This window comes from Mustela putorius, unplaced genomic scaffold, assembly GCF_011764305.1.
Source record: "Mustela putorius furo isolate JIRA1106 unplaced genomic scaffold, ASM1176430v1.1 tig00000174_pilon_pilon_pilon, whole genome shotgun sequence".
In the NCBI taxonomy this organism is placed as follows: domain Eukaryota; kingdom Metazoa; phylum Chordata; class Mammalia; order Carnivora; family Mustelidae; genus Mustela; species Mustela putorius.
The window spans coordinates 30,482,089-30,506,731 of NW_025421304.1; the positions used below are offsets into that span (position 1 = coordinate 30,482,089).

The following is a 24,643-nucleotide window of genomic DNA, read 5'->3' on the forward strand; positions in this document are numbered from 1 at the left end:
GAGAGAGCACCATGTGAAAATGAAGTCTGAGATGGGAGGGGTGTAGGCAAACCTCCAGGAGCTAGGTGAGAGACACAGAACAGATTCTCCCTCCCAGTCTTTCTCAGAAGGAACCAACTGTGCCCACACCTTGATCTCAGACTCCCAGCCTTCAGAACTATGAGACAAATAATTTCTACTATTAACCACCTATTTTCTAATACTTTGTTACACCAACCCTAGGAAACTAATACAACTAAGTCTCCAGCTAATGGGACATTCCACTGTTTACCTAATTAATCAGGGTCCCAGCAGGAAGCAGATGGCATGCTCAAGTTGAGTAATGAGTGGAATGTTTTCTCAGGGAACCGTATATAAAGGCATGGACAGGGTATAAGGAAGCTACATGTTATCATGCAATGCCCAGGCAGAGTAAGAGCAGGCCTTGACCATTCCCAGACCTCAAGGGCCAAGGATGGAGCAAACCTAAACGGAAATGGGTAACGGAGCAGCTGTTTAGAAGGACCCTGACAGAGGTGTGACCCCAGACTCAGTCACTGCTGGGGAGCTACCAGGGCCAGATCTGAGGTCATATGTGCAAATAGGGCACAGCCCTCCCTCCCTCCCTCCGCTCCCCCTGCTGGTGCTGCATATCCACCAAGCCAACCAGAGGCCGGAGGGCAAGTGAGCAGCCGGGTAGGCCCACAGGTGCACCTCACTGGGCCAAAGCAGAAGAGGTAGAGTCTAGAAGGGGCAGGGGTGCCTGGGTGGCTCAGTAGGTTAAGCATCCGATTCTTGACTTCACTCCAGGCCGGGATCTCAGGGTTGTGAGATCAGGCTCTGCACTGGGCACGGAAGCCTGCTCACGACTCTGTGTCCCTCTCCCACTGTCCCTCCCACCCCGCTTCGAAGAAGAAGAAGAAGGAGAAGGAGAAGTAGGAGGAGGAGGAGGGGGAAGGAAGGGAAAAGGAGAAAGAGGAAGAAGAAGAAGTAAGTAGTAGTAGCAGTAGTAGCAGTAGTAGCAGTAGTAGCAGTAGTAAGGGGCAAATGGAAACCCAGACCAATCCCTTTTCACACTTTGGAACCGCTTGACTACATTATATATTCAAATGCTTAAACTTTTAAAATGCTAATAAGAAGAATCATTAGGAAGGGAAAGGTTGCAGTCACTGGGCCCCTCACTGCGTGAAGCCCCCACGGGAGGGAAGGGGCTATTTTATGGTTCCAGTACTCTTGTAGTTACATTTGTCATTGCTCATCTCTGCTTCACCTAATGCATACTGGCTTCTTTGCACTTTTTAATTACTGAATAAATTAATATTTATAGTCTCTATTTCTCTTAGAAATATCCATTGAGAGGGACTTTTTCTACTATCACCTGAACTCTTGCCTATATGAAGTGACTGAGGTGTATCTCTCTCTCTCGTAGGATACCTTTGAGATATGCCAGTGAATGTACCTGTAACCAGAACAGGTCTGGTTTAAAATATGGGCTCATAAAAGACAGCAAGTGACTCCAGAGAAGCTTCTGTTTATAACATAATTGGTAAGAATCATTTCTTTTATCTATGATTATAGACATTTATTTAACTAAACCTACTACAAACGGCTATATTATCTCAACTAGTACAGGTTGACTTGCTATGGCTTTTATATGCCTCTATACTAGCTTTAACCAATGCTTTGTTTCAAGGGGAATCTTAATTCATTGCAGAAATTAATGCAATAATCATAAGAATAGTAAATCTTTTGTAACAAAGGCTGATGTACACATGTTCATAAGAGTTCATCTTTGGGTTTTACAACATGAATAATTTTTAATTCCACAAAGTAGCACCAGATATGTGGCAGGCTTTTGAGTCCTTCACTTGGCTTTTCCAGGTAAAATTAAGGAACTGCTTTGTGACAACCCACTTCAGCAGTCTTCAGCTTCTCATACCATAATTACAGCAGCAATCCGCTGGTTACCTGCTTCTTGAAGCAGAAGGACCAGATTTGGAAGTCACTCTTACAACTAAACTATCCTCGTGAATATCTTCACACTGTATTGTCTCTGATGGGGGAGAAAGGGATGTAATAAAATACAGAAACTGTCATAGTGGGAGGAGAAGTTGCTCGTGGGTAAATCATTTGAGGAAAATCAAAACTGAGCTTTGACCCAGTTTCTCTCTCTCATGAATAATGGGATTAAGAGGATGAGCTAGAATAGGCCTCAGAGATCACTGAGGACAAAGGAGGCAACCAGGTGAGTGGAAGAAATTACCTCTGGCAGAAATTCAGCCTTCAGGATCTTTCCAGGTGGACATATCTGAGAGCTGGACAGCTTTTGGGAGGGGAATAAAAAAACCACCTCATGAAGTAACAAGAAAAGCCATACATAGCTGAGCATTTTGATTTAAAAAATAAATAAACATTTAAAAAGCAAAAGATGGGGGGCTTGGATGGCTCAGTTGGTTAAGCATCAGACTCTTGATTTCCACTCAGGTCATGATCTCAGGGTTGTGGGTTCAACCCCTGCATCCAGGCTGGTTCTGGGCATGGAGACTGCTTAGGATTCTCTCTCTACCTCTCCCTCTGCTCCTTCCCCCCTGTAAAAAATAATTAAGTAAGATATTAAAAAGTAAAACAAAAAGCAAAAGATAAAGTGGAGAAGCAGGGAGTACCCCATGGCCCAAAATGTCTTCCCACAAAATGCACTTCCATAAATGGTCCCAACTGGGTATTTCCAATGTTTTGAAAAGTCACGCGCACGTGCTACAACACACCCATCAAAGTTTCATTCCTTCCCTTTGTTTTGGAGACAGAAATTCCCTTTACATCCTCCTTGTTCCCGGAACCAGGGGAGCGCTGGGGCTCACCCGAGCCTCACGGCTTTCCCCCACTCCTTGCCCCTTGTGCGGCTGATGCACTCTCAGTTACAAAGCGCTGGAGTGCTCCTGCCTTCAGTCAATCCGTTTAGCCAAAGGCCTCTGATTTGTTCACATTTACTACAACACAGACAGAGGGCTGGAGGATTTTTTTTTCTTCTTCCTTTTTTTTTTTTTTTTCCCACTATTGATCTGGTGCTTTAAGAGGGGAAAAAATCTCCTTGGCTGTCTAAACACTATTGATCCCTGCTTGGGAGTCGCAGCAGAAGTGTAGAAAGGGCGTGGATGAATTGAAATTTCATTTCCGACAACTTGTTCCTGTTATTTTTACCCTTTCGGACGGGGAGAAACACGTTGCTGCCGCTTCAGTCAATGTGGTCGATAGCTCCACAGAGAAACTCAACACGGCTTCTGCCAGAGGTTTGGCAATGAGACATGATGTTGGATTTGGAGTGTATGAAACTGAAGGATGCTGGCGAAAAGCACGAGGTCTTAGCCAATGGTCTGGGACTTGCTCAGACCTCAAGGGAGCTGTGGCTTCGGAGAAAAGGTTTATAGAGACAACAACATTCCTGTTTGGGAAAGGCCCTGAGTGGCCTCACAAGAAGCTTCACGGTTAACGGGTGCCTGCTTCAGACCCTTGGCTGGCTTTCTGTAACAAGAAAAGGAGAGATCCTCTCCAGCCACAGCTAAATTTCAGGCCTCAAAGAGGAGCATTGTGTCGTGCTCGTACAGGAGGTTGCTCGTTACGGTCTGGAAAAGGACTGATGTAGAAACCGGAGCTGCAGGCCTGCAGGGATCGGGTGGACGATGCTGGGTGTTCAAGGGCACACATCTGCAGCCCGGAGCCTCAGGAAGTGCTCCTACCCCGTCAGCACGCTGAGTAGATGTGGTTTGGTGCCAACAGCACCAGCTTTGTTCTTACTTTTATGAGATGTTCAAAGAACACAGGAGAGAACCAGGCTCCTTCGTCCTAATGGCAACATCTGGCATTTATGTAGCCACGCACCTTTGATCCTTAAGGATCCCAAAGCACTTTATAAACTGCTGCAGTGCTAATGGTCATTGCAAGCACCTTACTTACAGTAAATGTGGTCAGAGATTCCCCATATTGGTTCCCTCTTCTCAATTTTGCAGTGTACAGAACAGTCCTCCATTCTGGAACAAACAATTCCAGTTTGGATCTCAAGCACCAACTTTTGTGTGTTCTTTTTCTTTTTTTTTTTTCCCTTTTCATTTTGTTCCATACTGTTTGCCCCCCCACACACACACCCTGCTTCTTTTTAACTACAAGTACTTCATAACCGTTCTTAATAAACAGTACTTCATTTACAGTTCCAATTATTTTATAGGCCTGTTTCTGCTTCTATCCCCATCCCGCCCATTCCAGAGAAAGATGAAAATGCTCTTTTCTCCTGGGAGCCAAGAATCTGCATTGCGGATGAGCTTGCAAATTCAGACACAATAAACAGAATTAAGAAAAACTGAGCTGGCATTTGACAGAAATTGTAAAATGACACTTAGAAATGTTGCTCTTGTGGAAATTACTGATATTAAAATATAAATCAGTGTCTTGTGTTTCCCGTAGCACCAGGGGCTCTATTAGGTTATGCAGTTTGATTGCTGAGCTGAACCTAAGAGACTTGGCAGTTCCGTGCTGAAGTTATCCCAAACTATTTAACCCCTCTCCTGCTGGAAAGAAGGCATCCAAGCAAATGCCAGCTAAAAACATTACTTCCAAAAGGCCTTGGTTTTTTCATTGAACACTTTGAAATCTGGGAGAAGGTAGAGGGGGCTACCATGGGGGGAGAGAAGGTAAGGAATTTAGAAAATCCTTTCTCAAGGCAAGAATCTGGTTGCATAGTGCCAGGAATAAGACAGACTAGGACAACTCAAAAAGCAGATTCGAGGGGCGCCTGGGTGGCTCAGTGGGTTAAGCCGCTGCCTTCGGCTCAGGTCATGATCTCGGGGTTCCGGGATCGAGTCCCGCATCGGGCTCTCTGCTCAGCAGGGAGCCTGCTTCCTCCTCTCTCTCTCTCTGCCTCTCTGCCTACCTGTGATCTTTCTCTGTCTATCAAATAAATGGATAAAAATCTTAAAAAAAAAAAAAAAGCAGATTTGATACTAGGAAGGGCAAAGGAGAACAGAGCATTACTTTTTTTAAAAAATATTACCCCTGTTATATATGTATAATTTTTTAAACCCCCACAACAACCCTATAGGGTAAGTACTGTTACTCCAGTTTTTTCCAAGGGAGAAAACTGAGACTCAGAAAAGGTAACTGGCCCAAGCTCACATAACTGGAATCAAAATGTGAACCGTGACTCCATAAATAGGCTGGGGCAAGGAAGCAAAAAGATGAGTCTGGAGCATCTTGAAGGGCCAAAAAGTAAGGAAGTACTCAAGAAAGTTTGGGGGCTTGTTGAAATGACCCAGGGGGCACCTGGGTGGCTCAGTCTGTTAAGCAGCCAATTGTTAATTTTGGCTTAGATCATGGATCTCAGGGTCCTGAAATGGAAACCTAAGGCTGGTTCCATCTCAGCAGGGAGTCTGCCTAACATCCTCTCTCTCCTTCTCCCTCTGCCCCTCCTCCCCCCCACCCCATGTGCGTTCTCTGTCTCTCTCTCTCACATAAATAAATAAGTCCTTAAAAAGGAAAAAAAAATATATGGGAACCAAACTGAAAGAGCTCCCAGTGGCCAAAGTTGGAACATTTGAGCAACAAAATAAACGATGATATTAAATTATAACCCATGGAATAAAATAGATAGCCATGAGTTCATACTGCTGCAAATAAATAAATAATTAAATGGGAGAGAAGGGGCAGCTCTTCCTAATGAAGAATTCCAGTGAATAAATGTAGAAGGAGTAAAGGAAATTAAAAAATCCCCATTAGGACATTGCAGCAATAATTGTTGCAAGCAGGATGCACCTTGCTAAAAATAGTAGGTGAGAGTTTCAGGGGAAAAAAAAAAACAGGATATTTATATGTCCTCAAAGTATCCCCCCCCCCCATCTTAAGACGTTATTAATTATAATGGAGAAAATAGTCTAACTGCATAGTGGATAAACTTAATAAACAGTAGCATAACCAAATGACCAGTGTTAACATCATCAATAACAAGACATACTAACATTATGTCATACTGATGCTAACATTGGAAAGTTGGAGAAAGGGTATATAGGAACTCTAGACTATTTTTGCAGCTTTTCTGGAAATCTAAAATTATTTCAGATAGGTCTGTACGTTCCCAGTTTTTCACAAGAGTAGACCGCTGTTAGCCATGTGGGGAGACAAAGCAAATCACAAATAACCATAATAAAGGAAGGTGGTGGCGTGTGAAAAGAATTGTAGATAAAGTGCTGTAAGCATATGAGGCGCTACCTACCTGGCAAGGCTGGTGTGAGGATTAATTCTGTTATTCTATGTTTATAACTGTGCCTTACATAGAGTAGTTGCCGTACAAATGTTCCTAGTGCCCGTGGCTGGAGGGAAGATGATAGAAATGGCAGTTGAGTTGAGTCTTGAAGGTGTGATTTTTGGATAGGCAGAAAGATTTCTCATTTAAAAGGAAAGATGCTGAACAATCCAGTGGGGGAGTGCTTGCCATGTCAGTCATTCGTAGTGGCAACCAAGATGAGAGGAGTGTGTGCTTCAACAGAGAAAACTTTATTAAATGGCATAGCAATATTGCTGGTGTCAGTAGGCAGATCTCCACGCTGGATCTCCCTACTCTATACAGAAAATGGAGAAAGAGAAAGAGTGAAAGCAAAGAGGTGATGTATCAAGAGAAACCCAAGTCAAGTGTCAAGGAAAGGAAGAGGCATTTGAGAAAAATATCTGTTCACAATGGAACAGGAGTTCTAAAATTTATGGTAGAAGCAGCTTGTTGAGGTGCTAAAAATGGGGAGTTGTCAAAAGGTCTCTCTGAAAAGAACATAAGGATACTTTGTCCATTTATTTGCATTAGATTCAGCTCATGAAGCAAAAAAATAACAGAGACTTGGGACGCCTGGGTGGCTCAGTTGGTTAAGCAGCTGCCTTCAGCTCAGGTCATGATCCCAGTGTCCTGGGATCAAGTCCCACATAGGGCTCCTTGCTCCGCAGGGAGCCTGCTTCTCCCTCTGACTCTTCCTTCCACTCTGTCTGCCTGTGCTCGCTCTCACTCACTCTCTCTCTGACAAATAAATAAATAAAATCTTTAAAAAAATAAAAAATAACAGAGACTTAAGATAGAAATTGCTCTCTGAATGGTGGTTCCACAGCATTCAGGGGCTTAGGCTCTTTCTGTTTTGTCTCTATGAGCATCTTCGGTTCCAAATGGTTGTTTTAAATCAGCATTCTAAATCATGGGGAAGGAGGAAAGAATGAAGAGCTGTACACTACTACTAACTAAGAAGATTTTCTGGAAGGTTCCCACAGTATTTCCTTGTACATCTCAGTGACCAAAACTTAGATGTGCAGCCATAACAAGCTAGCTATAGGAGAGGCTGAGGTAGTTAGTCTTCTATTTATTTATTTTTATTTTATTTTAATTCCAGTGTAGTAAACATACAGTGTTATATTAGTTTCAGGTGTATAATATAGTGATTCAACAACTCCATATATTACTCAGTGCTCATTAAGGTAAGTGTACTCTTTTTTTTTTTTTTAAGATTTATTTATTTATTTGAGAGGGAGAGCATGTGCATGAGAGTGAGGGGAGGGGTAGAGAGAGACAATCTTTCAAGCCAACACCCTACTGAGCAGGGAGCCCCATGGGGCCTGATGCGGGGTGGAGGCAGCAGCCCCAAGCAGGGCCCTATTCCAGGACCCATGAGATCACGACCTGAGCCAAAACCAAAAGTCAGTTGCTCAACCAACTAAGCCACCCAGGTGCCCCTTCACCAATTTCACCCATCCCTCCACCCACCTCTCCTCTAGTAACCGTCTGTTTGTTCTCTTTAGATACGAGTCTGTGTTTTGGTTTGTCTCTCTTTTTTCCCCCTTTGTTCATTTCATAGCCTTTTAGATGAGCACATGGACACCCCAATAAAATTAAGGCTCTGTTACGAAGGAAGACAAGGAGTATGGATGCTGGAACAGGTGATTGATAGCCTCTGTGAAAAGTATCAAAGAAGATAGACATGGGGAGAGAATTTCACCTGTGACAATGAGGCTGATAAATCCTGGAAACCCTGCTCATGTTCCTCCTGGACCCTCATTTCTTCCACCATTACAAAGTCTCCTTCTGGGAAGACCCAACTAGCCATGCTTCCTCTCCAGAAGCGCCTCGGTCCTAGGGTTGGACAATAACCCGATCAGAGACCTTGGTGTCAAGTTCCTATTCATTAAGTTATGGTCCAGAACCCCAAACCCTGGCAAAATCATCTCTAGTGTCATCTCCCCCTTCCGCCTTCCCCTATCAGATATGCCCTACATGATTAAGGAATTTCTCTTTTAGAACTGAGTTTGGAGGGCGCCTGGGTGGCTCAGTGGGTTAAGCCTCTGCCTTCAGTTCAGGTCATGATCTCAGGATCCTGGGATCGAGCCCCGCATCAGGCTCTCTGCTCAACAGGAAGCCTGCTTCCCCCTCTCTGCCTGCCTCTCTGCCTACTTGTGATCGTTCTCTCTGTCAAATATATAAGTAAAATCTTTAAAAAAAAAAAAAAAAAACTGAGTTTGGACCCAAAGAATAGACCCTGTTCATGCTAAACTTCTGCACAATATAGCTCCATCCATGCATTCTGGGTAGGAATAATTTATTATACAAAGAGCATCCCTATAAATTCATGGTGCTCACATATTTTTTTAAATTTTATTTATTTATTTATTTATTTATTTGACAGAGATCACAAGTGGGCAGAGGGGCAGGTGAGGGGGAGGGGGAAAGCAGACTCCCCGCTGAGCAGAGAGCCCAATGCGGGCCCGATCCCAGGACCCTGGGATCATGACCTGAACTGAAGGCAGAGGCTTAACCCACTGAGCCACCCAGGTGCCCTTCATATATTTTTTAAATAGAGGAAGCATTGAACATCCTCTCATTATTTTAAGAATTAAGAGCCCTGGAATTTATCACACCTTTTTCATTGGTAGGGGGTGGAACATTGGAGAAAATTCTAAAACCCAATAATAACTTATAAAGGAACAACTTATGGCTGAGTGTAGGTAAACCTACTCGTTTTGATTAACCCTCAGGGAAAATTTTAACTTTATCTCCTAAATTTGTTTCCAGTGTTACTGAGATATAATTGACAAACAGCATTGTATAAGCTTAATGTGTACAGCATAATGACTTGATTTACATATATTGTGAAATGATTATCATAATAAGCATAGTTAAGATTTCATATAGATACCAAAAAAATGCTTTTTTTCCTTGTGATGAAAACTCTTAGGATTTACTCTCAACTTTCAAATAGACTACAACAGTGATAACTATAGTCATCATGTTGTACATTCCATCCCCAGTTCTTATTTCTCTTATAAACATTAGCTCATTTTTTCTAAGGCTAGTAGTCCATCCCTACACCCAGGCAGTTGGTTACCAGTTCCTTGGGAAGAGAGCCAGTATGAGCAGTCTGTGGTTATGGCATTAGTGTAACCTCATGTAGGTAAATGGTGTATGAAACCCTAACACGTGTTTCCCATCCTGCCCACTCAACCTACACTTCATCAAATTCATTCACTTGTACTTTTTCTTTCCTCTCCCAGACACTAAACAAAGCCTTTCTGAGTTAGGAAAAGGGAAGGAGAGGGGAATTTGAGCATAAGCAAGAGAATTAGACCCTGATGAGATTGATTAGGAGGGCAAGAGTCAGGGAAACAATAGAATCCCAGATAGGCTTAGCAAACCAGGGGCAAAAGATACTTTTGATCAATACCAGAAATGGGGGGCAGAAAAGTGAGCAAGATCTTAATTAGGATCCTATACCCTTTCTCTCAATGCCTTTCTAGGCAAAATGCAGAAATGTTAAGGCGGGCCTAAGAAGAGAGGGCCTGAGACCAATCTGCCATGTGTGTGTGTCTCTTTCTGCATTGGGAGCATCCTTGGAGAATGAAAGAGGGTCATCAGCCCAAAGCCCACAGTACGAGGAAAATGCAGTACATGCAGCCTGTTGACCAAGACACAGACATCTCAGCATACTCCACCTGGGAGAGCTGGAATATGACCATGGACTAGAGCCACCTCCAATGCCGGACTCCAACCTAGGACCCCGGAATTTAGGTGTGCTCTGAAGAGACTTTAAAAAGGTGGAAGGAATCATGGACTGATTATTTTCAACCTGAAAACAATGGCACTTTCTCAGAAATAACTAAGATTCTGCTTTCTGACATTCGATGAAAATGGAGTTCAGTAACCGGGTTGAACAATAGAAAAATGGTTGCTTTTTCTTTGCACACTTGAGTTCATACCTGCTAAACTAGTCACTCGTGTAAGGTACAGTGCTCGGTGTTTCTTGGGAATCTGTAAGGTGCTCTGAGTGTGGGCTGAAGCCTACCCGGAGGCACAAACATCTCTGAGATGCTCTGACCAAGTTTCTGTTTTCACTACAACCGGTTTTGTTGTTGTTGTTGTTTTTCTGGTCACAGCTGTCACCAAGGGAAGGCCTGCCGGAAGGATAAAAGGAGCAGAACTTTTGAATACAAGAAAGCAGTTCCCTGGGCAGATGTGGCAGAATTGGATATGCCAGTAGAAGAGAAGAGGCATGAGGAAGTGAAGGTCTCAAAAGAGATGCAGAGATAGTACCACAGAAGACACAGAATAAGCGTTTGAGAAGAGAGAAGACATTCAAGTCCTAGACCCAGAGATCAGAATCCACAGATCAGGTAGGGAGCGTCTCCTTCTGTAACGAGTTCTCTCCTCCACAAAATATCGGCCCCGCCACACCCCTCAGAGAATGTTGTGAAGGCTCACATGACCATTTTATAAAACATCTGAAGCTTCCTCAGAGCACTCTTCCTTGTCCATCTGGCAAACCATACTGTCAAATGCATTGAAAATTTATCATATAACCCTTCCATTTTATTCATCATAAGCACTTTCAAATTGCCCACTGCTGTTGTTAATGACTCACAGGATTCCCACGTCTCCTTCATGGAACACAACTTAGTTCCCTCTTTTTTTTTTCTTCTCACTTACTTTACTTAGTAAAGCCCAATGTATTTTCATGCAAATAAGAGAGCCTCTGCTTCCATTTTTCCTTCCAGATACTTTAGTCCTTTGCAACCATAGCTGTATAACTCCGTAGCTGATGTTATCATCACAATCTAGACAGTCATTTTTCTGCCTTGGGATAAGATTTCACTTGGTTTAAGAGTCATCTCTTGACCATCCTGTAGGTCTGCCTGTAGAGGAATATTATTCTCAAGGATATATTTGTTCCATTCCAACTTTTGTATGATGCTTGGGCTGAATTCATGGTTCCAACTAAAGAAAGATGTGCATCAAGGTAGAACGTTGAATCAGTGAGCCTTAGTGCTAGGAAAGTCAATGGTCATTTAATACAACACTTGCAGCTACCACCCAGTTTATAGAGCCAGAAACAAAGCCTTGGAGAGATGAGTGCTTTTCTTTCCAAAGGCTCCTCCTTAACTTAGGTGCTGAACAAGGTTTAGAAGTTTGGTGGGCTAGTGCCCTGTTTACTGTTTTTAAACCACACCATTTTTAGTCTTCTCATTTGTGTAGTGCTGTAGATTAAATGTTTGTGCCCCCCCCCCCATTCACATGTTGAAATTCTAATCCCCAAAATGATGGTATTAAGAAATGGGGACTTGGAGTGGTGATTAGGTCAAGAGATGGGAACCCTTATCAATGGGACTAGTTCCCTTATAAAGAGACTACAGATCACTCCCTTGCCTTTCCGCCATATAAAGTCACAGCAAAAACAAAACAGAACAAATAAAAACAAATAAACAAACAAACAAAAAACAGATGTCTCTGAAGTGGGTCTTCACCAAATACTTAATCTTCTAGCAAACTGGTCAAGAATTTCTCATTTCCAGAACTGTGAGAAATTTCCATTGTTTAGAAGCTACCCAGTTTGTGGTATCTTGTTATAGCAGTACGACCGGCTAAGACACCCAATGTCAACCTCATCTGTGACATTCATCATTATTTCCTTTAAGGCATAAAGGAAGAAGTCAGGCATAGCCATGTGACTTGTTTTGGCCAATGAACGATGAGCAGAAGTGAAGTGTGTCAGCTTCCGCTTTAAGAACCAGTGTGTTCTCCCTCTGCTGCCGTGGCAACAGGCAACATACTAGAGGAGGTTCTACCAGCTGAGGAAAATGAAGAGCAGCCCCAGCTGAGTCATAAAGGACATGTAGCACAGTGAGAAAGAAACCTGCATGGTTTTAAGTCACTGAGATTTGGGGGATGTTCATTCCTGCAACATCACCCGGCCTCTCCCAACTGAGTAGGCCTGAGCTAAATCCCCACTCCCATGATGCATCTCTGTGCACAAAGACTAAAGAGAGTAAACAATGCAACATACCAGAACACAACCCCACAAAACATTCCGAATTCCATGTCTCGCCAGCATTCTTTCTTCCTCTTGGCTTATATTAGGGGTGGAGGATGTGGTTCATTACAAAGAATGAGTATTTTGATAGCTTCTCATTCTTGGAACTATTCTGCAGGTAAGTGCCTAGTGGAAATTTGTAGAGTGAAAAATATAATAAATTAGATTACTTTAATGAGTAAGAGCATTATGACCTGAAAAGCATCATCCTGTACCTAAGTACACACATACATATGCAAAAAAACTTTGGTTTTCCTTGAGACTTTTTATATGGATAATTTTCAGCCCCTCTACAAGTTTCATAACTTTACAAGCACCACATTACAGTAAACCGATGCTTTGAAAAACACCACATCATCAGGTATCTCCAAAGTAACAGTTACAAATTAATGACAGCTTCTCAAGGAGTAGTAAGACAGCTCATGTGACCTTGGGTAAGTCACTTAGCCTCTCTGGACTAGTTTCCTCCTTAAACAAATATCGTAATAATAACTACTTCCCAGGGTTATATTGAGAAAGAAGGTGGGCTGTGCACGTTCTGTCTTCATAATTAGTACATAATGTTAACTATATTTGAGCCATTGAATACTTAAGTCAGAAAGTAAGATCATCTCAGGACTCTTACTTTCCAAGAAATTGTGAATTCAGAAATTATTTAGTCCACCAAGTGTTAGTTTTGGGAAAAGATGTAAACCCTTAATTCTGTCTGTCTGGTGAAGGTGTTAACACACTTTTGAAAACACAGATGGACAGACAAGTAGGTATTGCTAACAGTTCAGGAAATTTTTCCAAGCTCCCTGCTGACAGCGTGGATCCAGATGAGAAAATCTTTAAAAGTCCAGACTCATTTCTACTTTTATCATCTTAAATTCTTGGACTTTTGCAGGTTTATAACAAAGCTCAGAAAATGCTAAAGCTTAAAGGAGAATTGAGAGGTGCCAAGGAAATGAAAGATGAGGTAAGGCTCCTAACTCTCCTACACACAGGGAGGTGAACCTATGTTACAGTGAACTTCTTTCTCAAGTTTCATGATTCAAAATTCTAGGAATAACAATCCCAGAATATCACAAACAGAGGTGGGCAGCAGATAATAGTGTTTAAAAGCCCAGACGTGAGCTAGGATGGGTTGGGGTCCATATCTAATAGTAGTATAATATCAGGCATGTTACTTACCCTTTGGGACCTTCCTCTTCCTTATGTAGAAAATATGAATAATTAACACCCCTCTCAAAGGTTTGCTTTGAGGATTAAGTAAGATACCACATGTAAAACACTAGTTCTTGGGACGTAGGAAGCATTTAAAAGGTAGTGGCTATTGTTGCAAGCATTGTCTCTCTAACTGGAATGATATGGAAATGGAGTGTTCTAATTAGTCTAATATTTTGGTCAAACCGTGTTTACCTATTCCCTGACTTGTTCCAAAAAGCATTTAAGGGGGGATGTGTAGGGTAGTATAAGATTGCCCCACATGATATATGCTTTCAACAGACCCCCTATCAAGAGATGAATACTAAAAAAAAAAAAAAGAGAGAGATGAATACTTTCTAAAAGAGATGTTTCAGCTCCTTTCCTGCTGGATTACTGGAGGGAGCTGTACAGGATTTGCTGCATGTTCTGCAGGGAACAAGGATTTGGTATGGATTTTCTAGAAGGGCATTTCGTCATTCAGTTGATATCTTTGGACCACCTTCCATGTGCCAGGCATTGTTCGGAGGCTGAGGATAAAGCAGTGAACAAAAGAGAGAAAGATCCATGTTCTCGTGGAGCTTACTTTCTGGTAAAATAATTTCTCCCAAGGATATGATAGAGAAAAGTATGTAGCAACTGCCCAAATGCCAATAAAAATCAGCCCGTATTCCAGAGGTGGCTGACCACTGCCGTATGCCATGTGTATCCTAACCCATATATTTATGCAGTATGCCAATTTTTTAAAGAGTTTAGAACACAATAAAATATACTCATTCTTCACTAGATGAACAAAATTGGTTCCAAAATTTTTGCTCACAGGCAAAACCTTGTATAAGTGCCCATTAACTCCCATTATAAGTAATCAAAAACTGCTATGTTTCTATTGATGGTAAAGTAAACTCAGAAATCAAGTTAGTAATATTGATAACAGTGCTTGAAATTACTATAGATAACTGTAAACTCTTACTACATAAGTAAAATGTAAAGATTCCTGAAGCAATGATGATTTTTAAGGTTTTATGCTTTTTAAAACATACCTCTCATGAGAAATTGATACATTCTGAATGAATGGTAGTAGCGGTTAAAAGTAGTTTTCCATTGTTTGTTAAAGATTTGCCTTTATCCTCAGATTTAAAAAAAAAAAAAAAAAAGACAATTTTTTTTAAGGTTTTATGCTTTTTAAAACATACCTCTCATGAGAAATTGATACATTCTGAATGAATGGTAGTAGCGGTTAAAAGTAGTTTTCCATTGTTTGTTAAAGATTTGCCTTTATCCTCAGATTTAAAAAAAAAAAAAAAAAAAAGACAATTTCCCACAGATGATGACTTTTATGGTGTCGTTGGTTGACTCCTAGAAACTGCCACCCAAGCTTTCTTGTTCAGGTACCAAATCCTGAGGGACTGCTGCCATCTTAAAAATTTGTAATGCTCTTGACTTCTGAGAGTGCTTGTGAGTCACAAGCCTCAATTTAACATCAGCTTCCTCCAAGAGGAAGCACGGGACTATGTGTCAATACTTTGAAGTCTAGAGCAAAATTTCTTCCTATCCTTGGAAATGTATGTTCGAGAAGGCATGCTCTTTGAAAAAGACCCGTTGAATCAATACAGAAAATTTTCTTCAGTAATCAATCTATTTTCCAATAACTATCATGATGCAACCACAGTACGAGCACTCACCACTTTGCCAGCACTTGGTAGCTGTTGCTGATGTCACATGCCTTTAAGCAGTAACCAGGTCCCAACCTCATCTAAGCAAAACTCGAGTATCTAAGAACATCGCTTGCATAAGTGAAAACTCACCTAGGAGCAGAGGCTTGTGATTTCAGCCATCATTAATGACTTCAGATCTAGGACAGGATCAGATGGTGCCTGAGGGTCAGTATTATGACTCTCAGCTCCTCTCATGCCCCAGTACTGGTTACAGAGCTTTGACTGATGAAATGTCGGATTAAATCAATTCCTGCCACATATTGATACTCAAAAGGCATCTGCCTGGAATTTAGCCTTCATAAAATAGATAGGATTAGAAATAGTGTACAGTGACCTCTGTGCAAGATATTAGCAAGAAATTAGGTTTACTGGAACTCAGAAACACTTGCCTCCAGAACACTCTGGAGTTCTGAGGTGAGCGCATCCTCTTCTTACCACTACCAGCAGTAAAAAATACTTTGTTTTGCATGAAAGTCACCTCATTGTTCTCCTAACATTTTCACACCTGTTCTGATAAATTTTTTTAAAAACTCTTTATGATCTGGACTTTTAAAATGAATGGTTAGGCTTTGATTTCAAAAGCAAATTTCATTTGACATCCAACAAAACACATTTGTTATTCAATTGGTTTACAGAATCCTCAAAGAAAGAATTATTTATTCCAAGCCTCTTATTTTCTGAATGAAGAAATTGCCTCAGAGACTCTGAGTCAATGCTACTGTCCAAATTAGATGAGATCATCTACATTAAAATCCAATTCTGAAGTCCTGTTGCTGCATTGGAATGGGGCCAAGCAGGCTTCTGCTCAGAAGACATCTAAAACTGAAGGGAGAAGGGTTTTTTATTGGCCTGACAGAGGGAGGGCATTGAGCTTTTAAGTTGGAGAGGCTCAAGTTGTATATCATTGCTACTTTGTTAATGAGTCCACAGTGTGTCAGGCTCCACATGGAACAATCTGGTGACATGGTCCTCACTTTAAAATGCATATATTCAGCAGTAAGGCAAGAGTATAGAACATTTGACACTTCCATAGAACAGGCATTGTATTGTCACCTAATCTGCTCGTATGCCGAAGAGTCCTGGAGCAAGAAGGGAAGAGATCCCTAGGGTCCCAACCTCCAGAGAGCCTCTATTCCCTATTCCCAGCGTGGCAGCAATGAGAAAAGAAATTTAAAGCGCTAGGATCAAGCTGCTGCTCCTTGTCAGGTCAAGGATTTTGTTTTCTAGTTAGAAAACAGTGCCCATACACCACTCTACACACATTCTCTTAAGAGAGTCCCTGGTAAATTGTAGTAATGGTAATTACATGCTTGGGGCAGTTGACATCCACTGTTATTTTTCTGAAAGTGAGGAACAAGGGACGGGAGGAAGAGAGAGAGTTTTGAGATAATGAAATCCTTTTAATGACAGAGCCATGCCGTTAACCTAATTAAACTGTAAAGTGGTAAAAAAAAAAAAAAAAAAATCCAGGTACTAAATGGAAATGAAGAAATAAATCAGCTGAGACAGCAGCACTTCTGGGAAACCTTCTGAATTCCGAATACTCTGACATTGTGGTGTCCGATTCTCGTGGTTATCCTCTGGCCCCCTCGGCCTTGCGCAGAGGTCTCTTAAACTGACCTGTCCGGTAAGGCTTGATTTACGATGTCCATATCAGGTCTCCAGCTCCCCTAGGAATGAGAGTTATGTAGCTCGTATATTTAAGAAACCAAAGCAATCAGTGGAATATGGTGGCAGATCATTGGCTATAGGGTCAGAAGAGCAGAACTCTCCTCATTCTGCTGCTAACCAGCTAGGGGACCTTGGGCACTGTCGTTTGGATCACTTTACCATTTCTGTGCACCCATGGCTTCTGTGTACTTTTGCACCTGAAACTCTCTTAGAAGAATTGCCTTTGGGCTAGTGGGGTCACTTTCCTCATAAGAGCAGACAGCTGGAAATCCTTGGGAGCTTACATCCCACAAGGCAGCCCTTAGCCACTGACTGACTGATAATGAGTCTGACAGCCCAGCTTTTGCAACTAATCAAGACGAGCTCTGAGGTGTAACTTTCACTCCAGAGTTCCCTCTGGGATCAGGCTGAAGCTACTGCCTGCAGGACTTTGTCTGAAATCATGCCCTTCACTGGTTTCTCCCTCTTTCCTGTCCTGCTTTCCTCCACTTCCTTGTTGATTTCTCTTGGGAGTGTTTCTTTAATAGATGCCAGGAATCTTCACCAAAGAGCCCGCTTTGGCTAATCTAATACAAGGCAAGGATCTACCATAAAAGCAGCTGCCTCGGCTCCAGCATCTAAAACTCGGAGGTGGTAGGACCTGCCCTCTTGAGTGTTATGAAGCGTCTGCACAGTGATAGGACTAAGGTACTGGACAGGTTCACAAAGGGCTTCTAAATCATTTCTTTTCGTACCGTTACCACCCAGAACACTGGGAGTGGAAGGTGGCATCCTTCTGTGATGGGGAATCCACTTTCTTACCACAGCTCACTCAAATTGCTGTGCCACACTCTCTATTTTGTTCTTGATCATTAATTTCCATTCTGACCTACCTGTAATTAGCTAATCTTTTCACTTGTAATCAAAGGCAAATTATCTTATGCAATCAGTGATTTTGCTTTTATTTTCCTTCGTGTACATCTCCACAGAAAAGCAAGCACTAGGTTTACAGGGAAGGGAGGTCTTTTGGTTTAGTGGGTAAGAAGAGAAAGTTAAGACACTTCAGAATCAACATCAACTCCATCACTGATTCACTGTAGTCCTGACAAGTTCATTTGACATCTCACTATGTTCATTTCATCGGTGGCAGAGCCATTAATATTTATAGACAGTCTGCTAGGTGCCTGGAATTATTCTAGGCACTGACTTCCTCTTGAAAAACAGGGGAAGTGTCTGCGATGTCCCCACAGCAGTGGGTGAAGATTAATTAATGTAAATAAGTAATTGTCTGAATAATGCAGAGCGCTCAGACACCTCGCAAATGGATACTGTGTAAATGTTATACTGGGTGAGTAATAACAGCTAAGAGTTGACGGACAAATTTCCAGCAAATTTAAAGTCTCTGTCAACCAGTTAAGTGAACGAAAGTAAGCATTTTCTTGATAGTTTATAATTGATGCTTTTGTTTTTCTGACTGCCCAGGCTGGGGAGAGAGACAGAGAAGTGAGCAGCCTGAACAACAAGCTCTTGAGCCTGCAAGTTGACATCAAAAATCTGCACGATGTTTGCAAGAGACAGGGGAAGACCTTGCAGGAGAATCAGCTTTGCGTGGAGGAGGCGATGATGAGCGACAACCACGTAAGGGATTCAGCGGCTGCTACCCACTTCTGCTCCCTCAACTTTCACCTCTGCTCCCTTAGGAGCAATAATAGAAAATTCTTCCACTAGTCATTCATGAGCATTGATTGACCAGGCAATGAGAGAGAATTAAACACACTTACACTGCAACACACACACATACACACACAAAAACCCCATCCCTGCCCTCAAGATTTTTCCATTTAGCTATCTCCAAGGTCATCTACATCTGAGGCCCTGTCTTTTCCTTATCTGGCCTTTCACACCTGGATTTGCAGCTCCTGAGGCCCATGGCCCTGAAAAGACCAAATCATAGTTATGTAAGGAGAGTAGCTTCTCCTAATGGATTTTAGACAAACTTCTAAGTCAACCATGAAAATCACAACTGTCCCACTTGCTCAGAGGTGTCACTGCTCATCAGTGCAGCAGGTGATCTGGGTTACCCCATCGGCAGCTCTCGGCCTACAAGCTTTCCTTTTGGATGCAGGAACCCTGTCACCAGTCAAGCTCAAATGCAGAATGACTAATGCCCGCAAAAGCAGTCCTCTACCAATGACTGACGGGAAGGTGGTTAAATAACCTATCACTCCTGCCCCTCAGTCACGGAACACCCCAGACATGCTCTTTCCTGGTGTTCCTCAATAGGATCCTACATCAGCTGCCCAACGTGGGAACTAGCTTGATAACGCGCCCTTCTGAGGCTCCTTTCCTTTCCTTGTCTCATTTCTCCATGGTTTCCCAAGATCACTTCCATGCAAACTCCTACTGGACACCCCTTCCCTTGTCACAGGGCTTCCTTCCAGAGGTGTGGGAGCCCAGATACTCAGTAACACTTGCCCTGCACGTGTGTAAACAGGAGCACGATCATCTTTTTTGATTAATACTTAACTGTAGGCTAGGGAGTTCATCAGCTGGGGCAACTTCACGTCAGCTGGAGGTTTTCTCTCTTTGGAAATTCTAGTGCTAGGGTCTTTAAACTGGTCACTAAATTTATCCCCATAAGCTGGGGAGACAACCGGGAAATATTTTCCCATAGTTCTCTAAATCTTTGAGTTTGAAAGAATGCCTTACTTGCAGCCTTCATTTCCTTTTAGGGACTTGAGTCTTTGGCAAACATGAAGCAGGAACCAGTTGCACAGACCTGTCAACCAGACCCCCAAGTTAGCCTTGGCTGCTGTGTAAGATTCCACCATCTTCCACATTTGTGGTCAAGGATCTGGTTTCTCTTAACTGTGTCTGTTAGAGTTCTTCCAGGACTTACCATCTCCCTATAGAAACCACAGATTGGTCTTCTGCAATGCCCTAAAAATGCTACCAACAAAGCAATTCCACCTTCTCCTACTGAGTGTTACTGTCCTTCCCCCAGGAGGTCACAAACACAGGAAAATCCATCGGTTTTCCTAAATGGATCTCAGGGAAAATATTACCATAATTTACTTCTTTCTAAATATTAACATTTTAAGATATTTTCACCATTGCTGTCCAAGTTTATTTATTCCCCCAGTCAGGGAAAGCCATGTGGCTTATAAACGTACCTAGCAACTTGGAAGGAGAAAGGCATTAAATCGCATTTTATTATTCTAATTGCCCAGAAGAAGGTCTAACAGCTTGAAATAAGCTTTAAAACAGGCTCTTTTTTTCCTAGCACTTAGTGCAGAATTTAAATTGCAGACTATGCATACAAATACACAATTAGATGTAGACTTATACTCATCCACTCAGAAAATCCCTGCAAGATCTGCCCTCTACAAGGAAATGTAATGTGGGAACAGAGGGGAAACCCAAGACTTTCTGAAATTTTCGACTAATATCTAACAAGGATCTGGAGAAATGAGGCAGAGGTCATAGTTCCGAACTACAGTTAGGAGAGAAAATTAAAAGACTACATCAGATGTTATGTGTAAGTACAGGGATGGCAGGCAGGGGGTGGGTAACCTTGTAAACCAAGAATATGTTGTGTTCCAAAACCCAGGAACAGAGATAAGATGAGGGTGAAGCAAATGAAGTACTAGGGTTCAGCATTGACAGGGTTCTCCCCCATCATGGGCCAGCCCTGAGCTTGCCCCACCCTGAGGCGGAATGCCTCCTGAAAAATTGCACATCACATGCCCCACGGTAGTTCTGGCCCTGTCCAGGAACCAAAGAGTGCCTCGATTAAAGTGAAAGGAGAAAAGAACAACAGAGATATCATAAGAATGAGCAAATTAGAAAAAGCAGGGTCTCTCTGAGCAATTGCCCAGACAACTTTGGCCCTGGTGGTGGCCTGGGGAGAATACCCTGAGATTTAGGACAGCCCAGATTGTCAACCTCATCTTTGAAGTAGATGAAGGACACTATTCTTAGCATTAAACTATGTAAAGAAGCTTGATTTCTGAAGATAAAAGTCACTGGTCAAATATGGGTTAATATATCCTTGATGGAAATTAGGACACAGAAATATCACTTTGAGTTATTAGGAATGAAAAAAAAAATTTTATTTTTTTTTAAGATTTTATTTATTTATTTGACAGAGATCACAAGTAGGCATAGAGGCATAGAGGCATAGAGGCAGGCAGAGAGAGAGAGGAGGAAGCAGGCCCCCCGCCAAGCAGAGAGCCTGATGTGGGACTCGATCCCAGGACCCTGAGATCATGACCTGAGCCGAAGGCAGTGGCTTAACCCACTGAGCCACCCAGGCGCCCCGAAAAAAAATTTTTTAATGGAACTGCTAAATGCAATGTAAGATCTGGGATTGGATCCTAGAACAGAAACAAATAAACAAACAAACATTAGTGGAAAAACTGATAAAATGCAAATGAAGGTGTACTTTAAGTAATAGTAACCTGCCAATGTTAATTTCCTAGCAGGACAAATGTACCACAATTACATAAAATACTAACCTTAGGGAAAGATAGGTGAAGAGTATATGGAAACTCTATCTACTACTTTTGCAATTTTTCTGCAAATCTAAAATTATTCCAAAATGAAGAGCTTTCCCCCACCCCTTAAAGGGACTCTCTGGTAGACAGAGATCACAGATGAGAAAAATGTCTAAGCGATGAAGATGTATCCAAAAGAAATGCACATCACTTAAACACCTAGTTCTACACTCTACCAATATAAGAAAGTACTTGGTAGAGAATGTAAAAAGTAACTGATAAACCTATCTAGTGGTAAAAGGCTAAACCAGGGTTACAGGGAAAATATCTCACCTAACACCTCAAAGATAGGGAAAGAAGTTCATGACAATGACTGGGGAATGATGAGACTTTCAGTTCTTAAATGAAGGGGGAAAATCAGCAGGGATCCAGTTACCAGAGCAATGCCAATCTGAGACAGAAGAGAGTTAAGCACAAACTAGAATAGGGAATAAAATGGTTAAAAAGTATTTTGAAAAGCCGGCTTTAGGCAAATCAGCAGGACCTGATGACATACTTTGAAGAGTACTTAAGGAATTGGCAGGTGTTATTACATAGCTGCTAGCGATTATTTTTGAGAACTCAAGAGGATAAAGAAAGTCCCTGTAGACTGAAAAAGGGTAAATGAAGTGCTCATCTTTTTAAAAAGGGAAAAAGGACAATCCTGGTAATTATAGACCTGTCAGCTTAACTTCAATATCGGGGAAAATATAGAACTTAACATCAATCAATTAGCATCAACTTGAAAAGCGCAAAGTATTGGGTAGAAACCAAAGTGACTTCTCAAAAGGCAAATCATGCCAGGCCAATTAATTTCCTTCTGTGATCAAGTAGCCACATAGGCAAGGAAAGAGCAATAGCTATAATCTCTTTGATCATAAGTATGGCCAAAAAATTGAGTAAGTATGAGAACAAGTTCCTACTTGTGGCCAGTGCTCTCCATCCTTTAAGACAGTTCAGGCCTGGAGAGAAATTTATCTGAGAAACAAGATGGGCCAGCCTCCAGAATCAAGTCCATCTCTGGATGGTAACTTCAAGAACTAACCTCACTTCTGGAAGATTACTTCCAACTTGCTCATTTTCTCCAAATCTCAGTTTAAAGGTCAAAGTAGAATCTAATAAAATGTCTGTCTTCCCTGGAAAGAAAACTTTTAAAAAGGGAGACAAAGAAATAATAGGAAATGTACTGATGCCTTTATCACAGTGCTCTCTGGCACATATATATGAATGAAATGTAGGTTTAATCCATAGCATGTCATTTTCTATTCATTTACAATTAAGAAAAAGAATCTTTTGAGTACTTAGCAATAAACAAGTAGAAATTAATAGGTCTCAAATAAGTCTAAGAATTTCTCCAAGACTTTGAAACTTGGTTTCTCTAAACTCACAGGTATCTATAGTGTACAAATGTTTAAAATTCTCATCCAAGGAAACTCTAGTTTCTCTGCATATGTGAGCACTTCTTGAATCTTTATAACCAGACAGATTTGGTTAGGTGCTGTGTTTGCCCTGTACTGGAAGATTTGGATGAACTCTTATCATCTGGCTGGTCTATCATGTTACCTCAAACCAAAATTAAACCCAAAATATTCATCATGACCTCTGGGGAAGAGAAGTTACAAGCAGTTCACCAGTATCACTGACAGGTCACTAAGCTTTATAAACATAGGAAAAGACATGTGTCTTTTAAGCAAAGAACAATTACAAACACACCTAAGAATAGATGATGTACCACATACTAGAGGGGAAGCCCTAAAGAAAGGGGTTTTCAAAAAAAAAAAAAAAAAAAAAAAAAAAAAAAAAAAAAAAGCTCTTCTTTAATTCTTTTGTATAATGAAGAGAAAACAGGGATATGAAAATAAGGTGAAGCTAAGAAAGAATGAACAATGAAGAGACCACATTTAGTTTTCAACTGATGACTGTCCATCAGTGGAGAGGCGGGTCCAAATCATCAGTCACACACAAGTCCTTGAGGGACCAAGAATCCAGTTTCTTAATTGTCAGAGATCAAGTCAACTTCCACAAACCCAAGAAAAACAGAATTTAAGCATAATTTGGTAAGGATTTTATTGGGTATCTGCTTCACTAAAATAAAGTCCTCTGAATCAGCCCTACCCCACGAAATTCACTCCTTTGCTTTAGTCCTAGCCTTATTAGGACCACCTAATACTTATTAGGTATTTATTCTTGACCATGTTTTTTTCCTAATAGTTTTTTCCCACCTCTCATCTTACCTGTATAGTCAGAAGACTTGGGCTGTTAAGAACATCCCCTATACACAACTGTGTGCATGAACACCCACACAAACGCCCCTCCCAAGTCCCTTCACGGATGAGTTGTGAGAATAACAACACTCTTATCTTGAAAAGAACAAGAACATTTAACTAAAAACATGTAATATAAATGTTGGCAATTACAGCTACACAGAGTAAATACAAAATCAGCATTGTTTAAGAAAGAAATATCATTAGCTTCCATCAATCAGAGAAAGACAATTATTGTATGATCTTACTGATATGAGGAATTTGAGAAACAAGACAGAGGACCACAGGGGAAGGGAGGGAGAAATGAAACAAGATGAAACCAGAGAGGGAGACAAACCATAAGAGACTTCATCTCAGGAAACAAACTGAGCGTTGCTGGAGTGGAGGGGGGTTGGGAGGGATGGGGGGGGGTGGGGTGATGGATATTGGGGAGGGTGTGTGCTATCATGAGTGCCGTGAATTGTGTAAGACTGATGCATCATAGACCTTTACCCCTGAAACAAATAATACATTATATGTTTAAAAAAAAAAAAAAAACTTCCCTCCAGCCACATACACCAGATATTCAGGCCAAGAGTTCAGCTTCTCTTTGCCTAGGATTTCTTGTTGGTGACCACAGTGGTCCATTTTCAGTCTTCTCATTCAGAATGAACTGACACAATCAGCTGTTGTCTTTCTGGTCCTGAGCTCTGCTGAGCCTCGCTTATCTTAAGTGAGCCACTCCCACTCTCTCTCACCAGAGATTTTCCCCTCTTTTCAGTCCAAGCTCTAACAGAATTACTCTCATAAAGACTCTATCTTCATTTACTCGGACCAACATTTTGGAGTCATCCTGCCTTGAATAACCATCATTCCCTACCATCCCACATCTAACACAGCAGCCAATCCCATGAGACCTGCTTTCAAAATATATCCATGATCCGGCCATTTCTCCCAACTTCCAA

The 24,643-nt window shown here is 41.6% G+C and overlaps 1 protein-coding gene across 2 annotated transcripts in view; it reads left to right on the plus strand.

The window, feature by feature from the left end:
* Nucleotides 1-24,643, plus strand: part of PMFBP1 (polyamine modulated factor 1 binding protein 1) — a 164,103-nt gene that overhangs the window by 103,429 nt on the left and 36,031 nt on the right. Inside the window, exons 4-7 of one of the 2 annotated variants that reach the window (XM_045076250.1) lie at nucleotides 1,409-1,525; nucleotides 10,420-10,656; nucleotides 13,237-13,308; nucleotides 18,383-18,538. In XM_045076250.1, coding sequence (XP_044932185.1) covers nucleotides 13,258-13,308; nucleotides 18,383-18,538 — 207 coding nt within the window. In that variant the 5' untranslated portion in view covers nucleotides 1,409-1,525; nucleotides 10,420-10,656; nucleotides 13,237-13,257. Of the gene's footprint in view, nucleotides 1-1,408; nucleotides 1,526-10,419; nucleotides 10,657-12,150; nucleotides 12,469-13,236; nucleotides 13,309-18,382; nucleotides 18,539-24,643 lie in introns of those variants that run through there. The other variant, XM_045076251.1, reaches the window with a different exon arrangement.